The sequence below is a fragment of the Ricinus communis genome, chromosome 5 (genome assembly GCF_019578655.1).
Source record: "Ricinus communis isolate WT05 ecotype wild-type chromosome 5, ASM1957865v1, whole genome shotgun sequence".
In the NCBI taxonomy this organism is placed as follows: Eukaryota; Viridiplantae; Streptophyta; class Magnoliopsida; order Malpighiales; family Euphorbiaceae; genus Ricinus; species Ricinus communis.
The window spans coordinates 29,187,665-29,200,156 of NC_063260.1; the positions used below are offsets into that span (position 1 = coordinate 29,187,665).

General features: G+C 33.6%; 1 protein-coding gene across 3 annotated transcripts in view; it reads left to right on the forward strand.

The window, feature by feature from the left end:
• The window catches only part of LOC8271323, a 46,562-nt gene extending 35,153 nt beyond the window's left edge, over positions 1-11,409 (forward strand). For all 3 annotated transcript variants that reach the window (XM_048373824.1, XM_048373825.1, XM_048373826.1), the window contains 12 exons: positions 63-578; positions 1,425-1,602; positions 1,692-1,828; positions 7,549-7,675; positions 8,343-8,564; positions 8,641-9,000; positions 9,415-9,573; positions 9,676-9,960; positions 10,084-10,299; positions 10,401-10,453; positions 10,609-10,717; positions 10,835-11,409. In XM_048373824.1, the coding sequence (XP_048229781.1) occupies positions 63-578; positions 1,425-1,602; positions 1,692-1,828; positions 7,549-7,675; positions 8,343-8,564; positions 8,641-9,000; positions 9,415-9,573; positions 9,676-9,960; positions 10,084-10,299; positions 10,401-10,453; positions 10,609-10,717; positions 10,835-11,182 (2,710 nt within the window). In that variant the 3' untranslated portion in view covers positions 11,183-11,409. The remainder of the gene's footprint in view (positions 1-62; positions 579-1,424; positions 1,603-1,691; positions 1,829-7,548; positions 7,676-8,342; positions 8,565-8,640; positions 9,001-9,414; positions 9,574-9,675; positions 9,961-10,083; positions 10,300-10,400; positions 10,454-10,608; positions 10,718-10,834) is intronic.
• Positions 11,410-12,492: the final 1,083 nt, after the last annotated feature.

The following is a 12,492-nucleotide window of genomic DNA, read 5'->3' on the forward strand; positions in this document are numbered from 1 at the left end:
ATCAGTAAATGTTATTGCATTACCTCTGCCAGTGTGACAATCCTGCAAGCTTTTCTGAACAGGATTGAGAACAGGATACCTAGCAAGATGATAAGCATTCGCCAAACAGGATTTGGTGATGGTGCATGGATTATTTTGGAACCACTATCAACAACGAACTTTTCTTGGGATGATCCATATGGCCAAAAATTCATTGATGCCAAAATAGATTTTGATGGTAGTATTGGTGTTTGGAAATTTGATTTGGAAAGGCCTGGGATTTCTTCTATAGAGAATGAAGAAACAGGATTGCAGTTTCATGTTGTGGATTTGGGAGATATAAAAGTAGCTAGGTTTAGAGATAATAGCAGTTTAACATCACATGGAGAAAGCACATCTCTAAGACCTTCAGGCTATTTGGAAAATTCTAGGGGGCATACTGAAAGGGATAATAACATCACACCTATAGAGCTTATAGTCGAACTGGGAGTGGTTGGGATTTCTGTTGTGGATCATAGACCAAAAGAGCTCTCTTACTTGTACTTGGAAAGAGTGTTCATATCGTTCTCGACTGGCTATGATGGTGGGAAAACAAGCAGGTATGGGTCCTTATGTTCAAATTGGTTTATAATATCATTTAACCACAAGGTGCTATGTTTATGGAAGTCCTTTTAGTAAATGAAGTTTTGCATGTCATATAGGGGAAAAGATAGAGATATTTGAGCATTTATGTCAGTTGAATATATGGGAATTTAATTTAATTACCCTATTTTAGCTTGTCTAATTTCAAATACACAGGAATCAACTTGGTAGAATGTATAGAAAAAATTTTGACGTTGCTTTCAATTACATTTCCATATATGGTTTATCCATGATGAAATCAGTCGATTTGCCACGGAAAAATGGGTTTCCATTTTGATTTTCCCTTGTATTGCACATCTCAGATAATCACGTAGGAATTGGCTTGTAATAGCCATTTAGCCTGATTCCAGCTAATTAGTAATGCAAAAGAAATATTATTGCTGGATTTCTATCTAATAATTTCACATGTTAGAATTACTAAAAAATCATTTTTTTAAATGGTTTTGTTAGATTGGAGACTTGGTATACTATTATATTTGACCAAAATAATTGTTAAATTATGAATTTAAGTCAACTTTTCTTTAAAAAAACTGATCAAGATATTGTTGACCGCAGCCATAAACTTTGATCACAACACCCTAATACATCCACACAGCTGACATATTTTAAAACCTTGCTTTTGATTCCTGCAGCTATCTGTCTTATTTACATGATGATAATAACTTATCTACTATCCAGTAGATCCCTTAATAGTATCGTATTAATATCTTTTTCTTTACAATCACGGCAATTATATGAACCCTACATTATTGAAACTAATGTTTCAAGGTTAGGAGTTTGAGTGTTTGCTTGTTTTGTGCCAGGTTCAAGCTCATACTGGGTTATCTGCAACTTGACAATCAGCTTCCTCTAACCTTGATGCCAGTGCTGTTGGCGCCTGAGCAGATCACTGATATGCATAATCCAGTTTTTAAGATGACTATAACACAACACAATGAGAACGCTGATGGCATCCTAGTTTATCCATATGTATATGTGCGGGTAATAGTCACTAGTGTAATGCTTCAAATTCATACACCTTTCATTTACGAAAACATGTACATTCATGGAAATCTATTTTTACTGCCTAGGTGACTGAAAAGGTTTGGAGGCTTAATATCCATGAACCTATCATCTGGTCATTTGTTGATTTCTACAACAATCTCCAGCTTGATCGTCTCCCCCAAAGCTCTAGTGTCACACAAGTTGATCCAGAGATACGTGTAGAGTAAGATTCTCATTTTCTTATTTATATGTGATTATAAAGTTTTACCAAGTGTAGAATTTTATAGAGAAAGGAAAAAAGAGAAATATTCTCTTATTTTTTTCATATATCAAACATAGAAAAAACACAACTTATATAGACTAGCTAAAGAATAAAAATATCTTAGATCATGAACTGATTTATCTTATCCCTAAACCTTAGAATGTTTATTTATATCTCTAACAACCAAAAACTAATTAGTTATTCTAACTTATCAACACTCTCCCTCAAGTTGGAGCAAATATATCTTTCATGCCTAACTTGCTAACTTGAAGCTCAAATTGTTGTCTAAAGAACCTTTTAGTTAAAATATTTGTCACCTGCTGCGTGGTTGGTACAAATGGAGTACAGATAATTCATTTTTTAAGTTTTTCTTTTATGAAGTGCCTGTCAATTTCAACTTGTTTTGTCCTGTCATGTAAAACATGATTATGAGCGATACTGATAGCTGCCTTATTGTCACAATACGGCTTCATAGGTAAACTTACAGATCTTTTAAGCTCTTGTAGAACCCTTTTCAGCCAAAGAATCTCACACACTCCTTGTGCTATTGATTTGAATTCTGCCTCAGCACTACTTCTAGCAACTACATTCTGCTTTTTACTTCGCCATGTGACTAAATTACCCCAAACAAATGTGTAGTATCCAAAAGTTGACCTTCTATCAGTGATTGAACCTGCCCAATTAGCATCCGTGTACACCTCAACTCCTCTTTTTTTATTTTTCTTGAAAAAAAGTCCTTTTCCTGGTGTACTTTTCAAATAACGAAGAATTCGATATACAGCTTCAAGATGTTCTTCATATGGAGAATGCATAAACTGACTTACCAAGCTTACAGTGAAAGCAATGTCCGGACAAGTATGTGATAAGTAAATCAGTTTTCCAACCAACCTCTAATATCTTCCTGTGTCTACTGGAACACCATTCTTTACCTCTCCAAGTCTAGAATTAGCTTCAATTGGAGTTTCAGAAGGTTTACAACCACTCATTTCAGTTTCTTTCAAAAGATCTAGAATATACTTCCGTTGTGAGACAACAATGCCTTTCTTTGACCTTGCCACTTTCATTCCAAGAAAGTATCTTAGCTGGCCTAAATCTTTAATTTCAAACTCTTTGGCTAGGTTTTGTTTCAATCTGCTTATTTCAATTATATCATCTTCAGTCAAAATTATATCATCTACATAGACAATTAAAACAGAAATTTTGTCTTTAATAGAACTCTTTATAAAAAGAGTATGATCAAATTGACTTTGATTATAACCTTGACCTTCAACAAACTTTGTGAATCTCTCGAACTATGCTCTAGGAGATTGTTTAAAGCCATAGAAAGACCGTTTTAGCTTACATACCTTGGTTCCAAATTTCTGAGCAAAACCAGGTGGAGGTTCCATGTATACTTCCTCCTCTAAGTCACCATTCAAAAAGGCATTCTTCACATCTAGATAATTCAAAGGCCAATCTAGATTAGCTGCAACAGACGAGCACTGGAATAGTATTGAGTTTAGCCAGAGGAGAAAAAGTTTCATAGTAGCGCACTCCATATGTTTGAGTGAATCCTTTGGCTACTAGACGAGCTTTATACCTTTCCAAGGATCCATCTGAATTGTACTTCATAGTAAACACCCATACATCCTACAACTGTCTTCCCATCTGGCAGATCCACTTCTTCCTAAGTAGCATTCTTCTCCAAGGCTCCCATCTCTTCCAAAATAGCTTCTTTCCACTCAGGAATATTTAAAGCTTCCTGAACACTATTTGGAATAACCATACTAGACAATTGTGAGATAAAAACACAATATGGTGATGAAATATTTTTGTAAGATACAAAATTTGACAAAGAATGTTTAGTACATGACCTGACACCTTTCCTAAGAGCAATGGGAAGATCAAGTTGACTAGATGAATTATTTGTAGGAAGTTTTGGAGACTTGCCATAAATTTCATGATCCAATTTCTGATTAGATTCTTGATGGTGCTGTGGGATAGTGGCTCTTTTTTGTGTTTGATGTTCCTTAAGACCTTTAAACTTTTTCACATAGATATCAGTTGTTTCAATATTTTGTTTTTGAGATGACCTTATCAAAGGCTGTTCAGTATTTTCAATATTTACATCATTTGTTTCCACACTTTCTTTATTTTTCGACCCATTTTCTTTTAAAACATTATTAGACCCCCAAGAATACCATTATTTGAAAAAAACTCAAAAGTTAAATCATAATCAGAATTTAAATCAGAACCAGAATCAGTTGAGACATCTTCACTAGTGTTCTCCCCCCTGACGATGAAATTTGTCAAAGTATGATTGTCCTTAAAAAAAAGTGACATCCATAGAAATAAACATTTTTTTCAAAACTGGATCAAAACATTTATAACTTTTTTGATTTGCAGGATAGTCTACAAAATTACATTTATGTACTTTTGGATAAAGTTTTGAATGTTTAGGATCATGATTACGGACAAAAGTCGCACTTCCAAAAAAAATTTAAAGGAATGTTGCTAGTTAGCCGAGTTATGAGAAAACATTCACTAAAAACTTTAATTGGTGTTTTAAAGTTTAAAATTCTTGTAGGCAATCTATTAATCAAATAAATTGCTGTTAAAATTGCTTCTCCCTAAAGATACTTTGGAATTTTAGTTGTAAAACTAAGAGCTCTAACAACTTCTAGGATATGTTTATTTTTTCTCTTAGCCACCCCGTTTTGCTGAGGCGTGTTACTACAAGAACTTTGGTGAATAATCCCTTTTTTAGCAAAAAATTATCCCAACACATTGTTAAAGAACTCATTCTCATTATCACTTTGAAAAATTTTAAATTGAGTCTAAAATTGTGTTTGAACCATATTTTAAAAATTTCTGAATACACTTTTAGCATCAGATTTCTCTTTTAAAAGAAAGACCCAAGTGACTCTAGTATGATCATCAATAAAATGGATAAACCAGCGTTTTCCAGAAAATGTTGGCACTCTAGAAGGACTCCAAACATCACTGTGAATCATGGTAAATGGCTTCGACTGTTTATAAGGTTGCGATTGGTAAACAGTTCGGTGATGTTTAGCTAATTCACAAAATTCACATCGGAAAAACAAAGGATTTTTATTCATGAATAACTTTGGGAACAAATACTTTAAATATTGAACATTTGGATATCCTAACCGATAATGCCATAACATAATCTTAGTGCCACTTCAAACAGAAATAGAATTGAAACAAGTTTGCAGGTCTTGCCTTCCAAAAGTTGACTCATCATTGAAGAAGTAGAGTCCACCATCCAATTTAGCACCCCTAATCATTTTCCCCGAGGTTAAATTCTGAAATTTACAATAGGAAGACTTAAAAATCCCTTGACAATTATTGATCAGAGGTTAATTTACTGACAGACAAAAGATTATATGACAAATGTGGAACATGTAAGACATTCTTAAGAACTAGAGAAGACGAAATAGGAATTGTTCCTTTCCCAACAATAGTGGCTAAGGAACCATCTGCAATTTTAACCTTTTGATTTCCTGCACAAGGTATATAAGAGGAAAAAATTTGCAAATTGCCAGACATGTGATCAGTAGCACCTGAATCTAATATCCAAGTGCTATGGGGTTTGGAACAAGCTATGGCTGCAATGAAAGAATTACCTAATTGTGCAAAAGAAAAAGACAGGTTAGATTTTTCTAAATTTTGGGATTTAAACATTTTATACAGGTGCTCTATCTGTTCCTTGGTAAAAGGAAGAGATTCAGAAGAAGACTGCTGCCCCGGATTAGTATTGCTAGCTTGAAAAGCGTGTAGATCTCCCTCTAACTTGGTGTTGTCGCTGCCTATTTTCTTCTTCGGTTTCCCATGCAATTTCCAGCAAGTATTTCAAGTATGCCATGGCTTTCAACAATGATCACACCAGGGTTTCTGCTTTCCCCCTGAGTCTGTACCTCGAGTTACAAGAGCAGATCCGTCAACATCTATTTTTTGTTCATCATTTTTCAGCATCACTTTTCGTCGTGCTTCTTCTCTACGCACTTCTGAAAAAACTTTTTTAATAGTTGGTAAAGGATTTTTTCCTAATATACGTCCACGAACCTCATCAAGATCTTTGTTTAAACTAGCCAAGAAAACAAATACTCGTCCTCTTTCAATTTTCTTTTTGTACCGAGCACTGTCATTAGGATTCTCCCATTGTTCATCTTCAAACATGTCCAATTCCTGCCAAACAGCCATCATATCATTATAGTAACTTGTTACCTTTCGATTACCTTGTTGCATTTTCCACATATGGGTGTTTAATTCAAATAACTACGAATGGTTGTCCAAATCTGAATAGGTTTCTCGAACTACTTCCCAAACATCCCGAGCAGTCTGCAAAAACATGAATGGTTTTCCAACAACCGGATCCATTGAGTTAATCAACCAGGCAGTAACCATTGAATTTTCTGAGCGCCACTGCTGTATTTCGAATCATCGGTTGCTGGTGGTTTTATCTCATCATGCAAGTATCCAAGTTTCCTTTTTCCATCAATCACCAACCTCATGGACTGATACCATTCAAGATAATTCTTGCCATTCAGCTTGTGAATGATGATTTGAAGCGAATTTTCAAGAGGAACAGGTGGAAGTAATTGAGAAACTCTCCCTGATGGTGTCACACCACTGCTAGCTTCTGAAGTGGCTGAACTAGAGCCAACCATGGCAGCCTTAAAATTCATGATCAAGCCCTAGACTCTGATACCATGTAGAATTTTATAGAGAAAGGAAAAAAGAGAAATATTCTCTTAATTTTTTTCATATATCAAACATAGGAAAAACACAACTTATATAGACTAACTAAAGAATAAAAGACCTTAGATCAAGAACTTATTTATCTCATTCCTAAACCTTAGAATGTTTATCCATACCTCTGACAAACAAAAACTAATTAGTTATTCTAACTTATCAACACCAAGTATTAATTAGGAGTCTGTTTGCCTCGGTGCACTTTTCAACTTCCGCATCTTTATCTTCTTAAATGCTATTGCATCTTATGAAGTTGTTACCTATTCTAGGCTTGCAAAAGAACAGATATGTTAAACCATTTTGTCTACTAACATCAGGGTTGAGGAAGGACTTCACTTGTTAAATTGAGTAAAAATGATGAGTAGTACATCCCTCACATTCTCTTGTTCTCAGACTGTTTTTCATGCACAGAAATTATTAAAATGCGAGTTAATTCCTTAAACGAATTTTACTGAACTAAATCTATTGCAGTATCTTATGATAGGAACTTTAACATGCATAGATGTTACTGGAATATAACAAAAATAAACTGTTAATCTGTTATTATTACCTCTTTATTTATAAAATGATTTGGTCTTTGTGCCTCAATATTAGATCATAGCTTAATACATTTGATGGAGCTGTCTATTTCAGTTGTTATTTCACCTTGTTATAATTGAACCGATGACTGCATGGCTCATGAAGTCATTATCAGGAATTCGGGATCATCTCCTTATAAGTTGTTTGCAAAGATATCATTATGGAAAAAATAGAGATTTTGAGAGGAAGATACCATGTCATTTCTTACTTGTTGGTGCATTATTAATTAGTATATTTATATTTCTTATTAGGAAGATAATTCATTGTGCTCATGGAATATTGAATCTAAAAGTGTAAATATATCTTGTAATATTTGTATTTACAGAAAAAAATTTTCCCCTTTCCAGGCTAATAGATGTTTCAGAAATAAGACTGAAGTTGTCATTAGAGACAGCCCCAGCTCAGAGACCACATGGGGTCCTAGGTGTATGGAGTCCCGTTCTGTCTGCTGTTGGCAATGCATTTAAAATTCAGGTTGGTTCAGTTGCTTCAAATGGAAAGTAATTGCAAAGAAACCTAGATCTTGTTTTAATGCTCTTGAGAAATTAGATCCTTGCCATGTATGATTCACCTTTTTGTGGTCTATGATTGTTACTAATGATGGCTGCTAAAATTCCCCACATTAGATACTGAAGCACCACTAACTGTGGCATGGCTTACCCTGATGTGGGGTAAATGCTTTGCGGATTAAGTGGAGGAAAAAATAAAAACTTTTTAGAATTTCAGGTCCATCTTTTGAAGCAATTGAAAAAGAAAATGTTAATGACATCGGATCCAGCCTTCAAATCTTAATTATTTTGTTGAAAATCATATGTATAGTATATCACCTTCTGTATGATAAATTCAAAATTATAATCCATAATTGTTGTCTCATTCAGAAAAATTCTCTTTCACCTTACCCACTAACAATAGTTCTGCGGACCACATTGTCATTTCTGTCATCCCTTCGGACTAAGGCATATTACAAATGGTTTTTCTTTTTCTTCTTATTTATTGTGGTGGAGGGCAAAGGGAGGCATGTTTAGAATATTGTGATTCAGTGGTTTCTCATCAAATGTTTGCTACATTTTACCTCATATGGTATTAACAAAGACTGGTGATTTCAGAGTTGAGATGTAACATTTTGGAACCTCTGATTTAGGTTCATCTGAGGAGGGTGATGCACGCAGACAGATTCATGCGAAAGAGCTCCATCGTCCCTGCCATTGGAAACCGAATTTGGAGAGATCTGATCCATAATCCTTTGCATCTATTGTTCTCAGTAGATGTACTTGGAATGACAAGTTCAACACTGGCTTCTCTTAGTAAAGGGTTTGCTGAACTTTCAACTGATGGACAGTTTCTGCAATTACGCTCTAAGCAGGTAATTTCTTAAATTTCTTTCTTCAGTAGTGTCATTTGTGCAATCTAGAGTGAACAAAATTTTGACATGAGAATAGGTGCGATCAAGGAGAATCACTGGAGTAGGCGATGGAATTATTCAAGGAACAGAAGCTTTGGCACAGGGTGTTGCCTTTGGGTTCTCTGGAGTTGTGACAAAGCCTGTGGAGAGTGCCAGACAAAATGGTCTCTTAGGCCTTGCTCATGGGCTTGGGCGTGCATTCTTAGGATTTATTGTACAACCAGTTAGTGGGGCTTTAGATTTTTTCTCTTTAACGGTTGACGGGATTGGTGCAAGTTGTTCCAAATGCTTAGAGGTTCTCAATAACAAGTCATCCTCCCAGAGAATTAGAAACCCTCGGGCTATTCATGCTGATTGTATACTCAGGGAATATTCTGAGAGAGAAGCTGTTGGACAGGTATTGTTGCTATTGCTTCTGTATTAGCTATAGATTATTGAATAGGTATTGTACGTGCAATCCATTCTAGGTAACAAAAATACAATTTTTTTTAGGAAGAAAACTGTCAATTATTTTTAGAATATGCCTTAATAACCAACAGTTAACTATGGCATTAATGGAAACTGTAAGATTTTGTTGGAAAATCTTGATTTCAAAATTTCCCGCTGTGAAACAAACTATTACTACAAAAATAGGTGAATACAGCCAACTATTATTAATTATTTCATCTTTGGACCAAAAACAGGCGAATGATGGAATATCACAATCAGAAATTGTTTCTAGTAAACATTTTGCAGTCAATATGAACAAAATTAGGTTGTAAGCACATTTCCTCTTGTTATATGTCTGATTTTTTCTTCTGTTTGTTTCCAGATGACACTTTATCTTGCAGAAGCAAGTCGACGTTTTGGCTGCACCGAGATATTTAAAGAGCCCTCAAAATTTGCATGCTCTGATAATTTTGAAGAATTTTTTGTTGTGCCTTATCAAAGGACTGTGTTAATAAGCAACAAACGGGTCATGCTGCTGCAGGTTAAATAAAAACTACATGACCTTTCACTCTTGATGTTTAGTCCTTCCTAAATATAATATCTGAGGCAAATGAATTCTTTTCTACGCTCTGCTTGTTTCTAGTGCCCGGACTTAGACAAGGTGGACAAGAAACCTTCTAAGATCATGTGGGATGTGCCATGGGAAGAGCTCATGGCCCTGGAGCTGGCAAAAGCAGGCTGCCGCCAACCTTCCCACTTACTTCTCCATCTCAAGAATTTTAAAAGATCAGAAAATTTTATTCGGGTGATAAAATGCAATGTTGCGGAAGAGTCAGAGGACAGCGAACCTCTAGCAGTTAGGATATGTTTTGTGGTTCGTAGGGTGTGGAAAGAGTACCAGTCTGATATGAAAAGCATAATGCTAAAGGTTGTTATTGGATGTAAATCTGTGATATTTTTAGACAGAAATATGTATTTCAATGGAATTGAATCTGAGTTGAGTTGGTTGAGTATATAATTCTGATGGGTTTCTCCATTTTTACTTGCTTAGGTTCCTTCAAGTCAGAGACATGTCTACTTTTCTTCAAGTGAAGCTGATGGGGGAGAACCACGTATTCCTAGTAAAGCAATTATCGAGTCAAGAGATCTCTCTTCATCAAGTAGTACATCAGCCGAAGAGAAATTCGTTAAACATGGTATGAATTTTTTGAAGATTTGGAGCAGTGAACGAGAATCTAAAGGTCGATGCAAATTGTGCAAGAACCAGGTACCTTCCATATACTGAGCTATGGTCAATGTTATTTTATTTCTTTTGAACTGTGTAGCTTGTCATATGCATGCTAATGTGAGACATGGTTCTCTTTTCAGGTTGTGGAGGATGATAGCATATGTAGCATATGGAGACCCATTTGTCCAAACGGGTAATTGCTGATTGTAACACTACTGATTGTTGTGGAAGCTTATCAATTTAGTATCTAGCGACATCTTTTTCCTTTTCACCCATATAATGTTCTACTCAGCAGCTTATGCTCAATAAGCTACCAATACTGAAGTTTATGTATATGTCTTTGTCCAGGTACATTTCCATTGGGGATATAGCTCATGTCGGTAGCCATCCTCCGAATGTTGCTGCTCTTTATCGTAAAATTGATGGGTTGTTTGCACTTCCAATGGGCTATGATTTGGTAAGAAACCTTCAGTTTTTTTTATTTATAGAAACCGTAAGATCTCACTTTATTCAGGCTTGATTGCAAATATTTGCAATGACACAATATGGAGCATAAAATTTTGGAGTTATGCAGGTATGGAGGAATTGCTCGGATGACTACAAAGCTCCAGTGTCAATTTGGCATCCAAGGGCTCCTGAGGGATTCGTGTCTCCTGGATGTGTAGCTGTGGCTGGTTTCGAGGAGCCAGAACCCAGCTTAGTACGGTGTGTAGCAGAATCACAGGTGGAGCAAACAGAATTCGAAGAGCAAAAGATTTGGTCAGCGCCAGATTCGTACCCGTGGGCTTGTCATATTTATCAAGTGAAAAGTGATGCTCTTCACTTTGCTGCTCTAAGGCAAGTGAAAGAAGAATCTAACTGGAAGCCGGTGAGGGTTCTTGATGATTCTCAGCCCCTGTTACAGTCCATGGAAGCTCAATAGGAAAACCGCTGTATGTTTTTGTTGAAGTCGGATTTTGTAAGCAAGATCACATGATAGAGCAAGTAGGCCGAATAGACTTCGTACAAAATAGAATAGTATATTTATATACAGGATTTCCGTGTAATGCTTTCTTTGTAAAGCTCAATAAAAATCATTTGTAATAAACTTAATGATTGAATTCTGAACAAATATTAAAGAAAATAAGGCCAATAAACTTATTTATTCTATTGGGTTTTCTATTTTACTTTTATTTTTCTAGTAAAAATAAAAATAAATGTACAAGTGACCGAAAACTAAATAAAAATTTAAAAGATTTAATAAAGTAAAAATGCATCTTCTTTTAAAAGAATTTATAAGAATTATAGGCACATAATATAATTAAGATTGTTTTCATAAAAGTTTATAAGAATCAGAAGCACATAATTTGATTTAATTGGTTTTTATATGTATAAAAGTAACTTTGTAAGTTAAAAAGTAAGAAACTATTTTATGACAAAATTATAAAATATATAAAATAAAGAATTTATTTTGTAAAATAAAATAAGGCTTAATTAATTGTATTTGTATTTGTTTTCCAAATTTAGCATGTGTTTTCTTTTCCAACACTAGCTATAAACTTAAAAGAGCAGTTTATTTTAATAAGATAAAAATTATAAAATTATAAATTGAATGATTTTATATTATTAGATTTTAATAAAATATATAAATATATAAAAATGATTTCGTAATTAATTTTTAAATAAGAATATATATTTTATAATGAATCTATATATATTACGCATATATTTTTTATATTTAAAATATTTTATATATGATATGTAAATATTAATTTATATATATTATAAACGATGTGATAATATAAATAATTTTTCACGTTCAATAAATTTAGTATAATTTTAAGATATCAAATGAAAAGATATATATTAGATTTAAATTTTTTTACTAATCATTAATTTAAATATAATTATAAATATATATTAACTAAAATAATTTTAATTAGTTAATATTATTCAAATACTTTAAATAATAAATAGTTTAAAATTTATAGAGTATTAGCATAAATAATCATAATTTAACTCGATTAATAATAATAATATAATAATAATAATTACATTATTTGATTTGACTTGATAAAAACATACAATAAATATATCATATAGAAATTATATTATAATTCTTTTCATTTTGAATAAATAAAAATAAAAATTTAGAATGAATGTGAATACGTGTTTATATATACAAAGTTTTTATAAGCATTAAGAATAATATAAAAAAATTCATTTATCTTGTAAAAGACAACTTCAAATAAG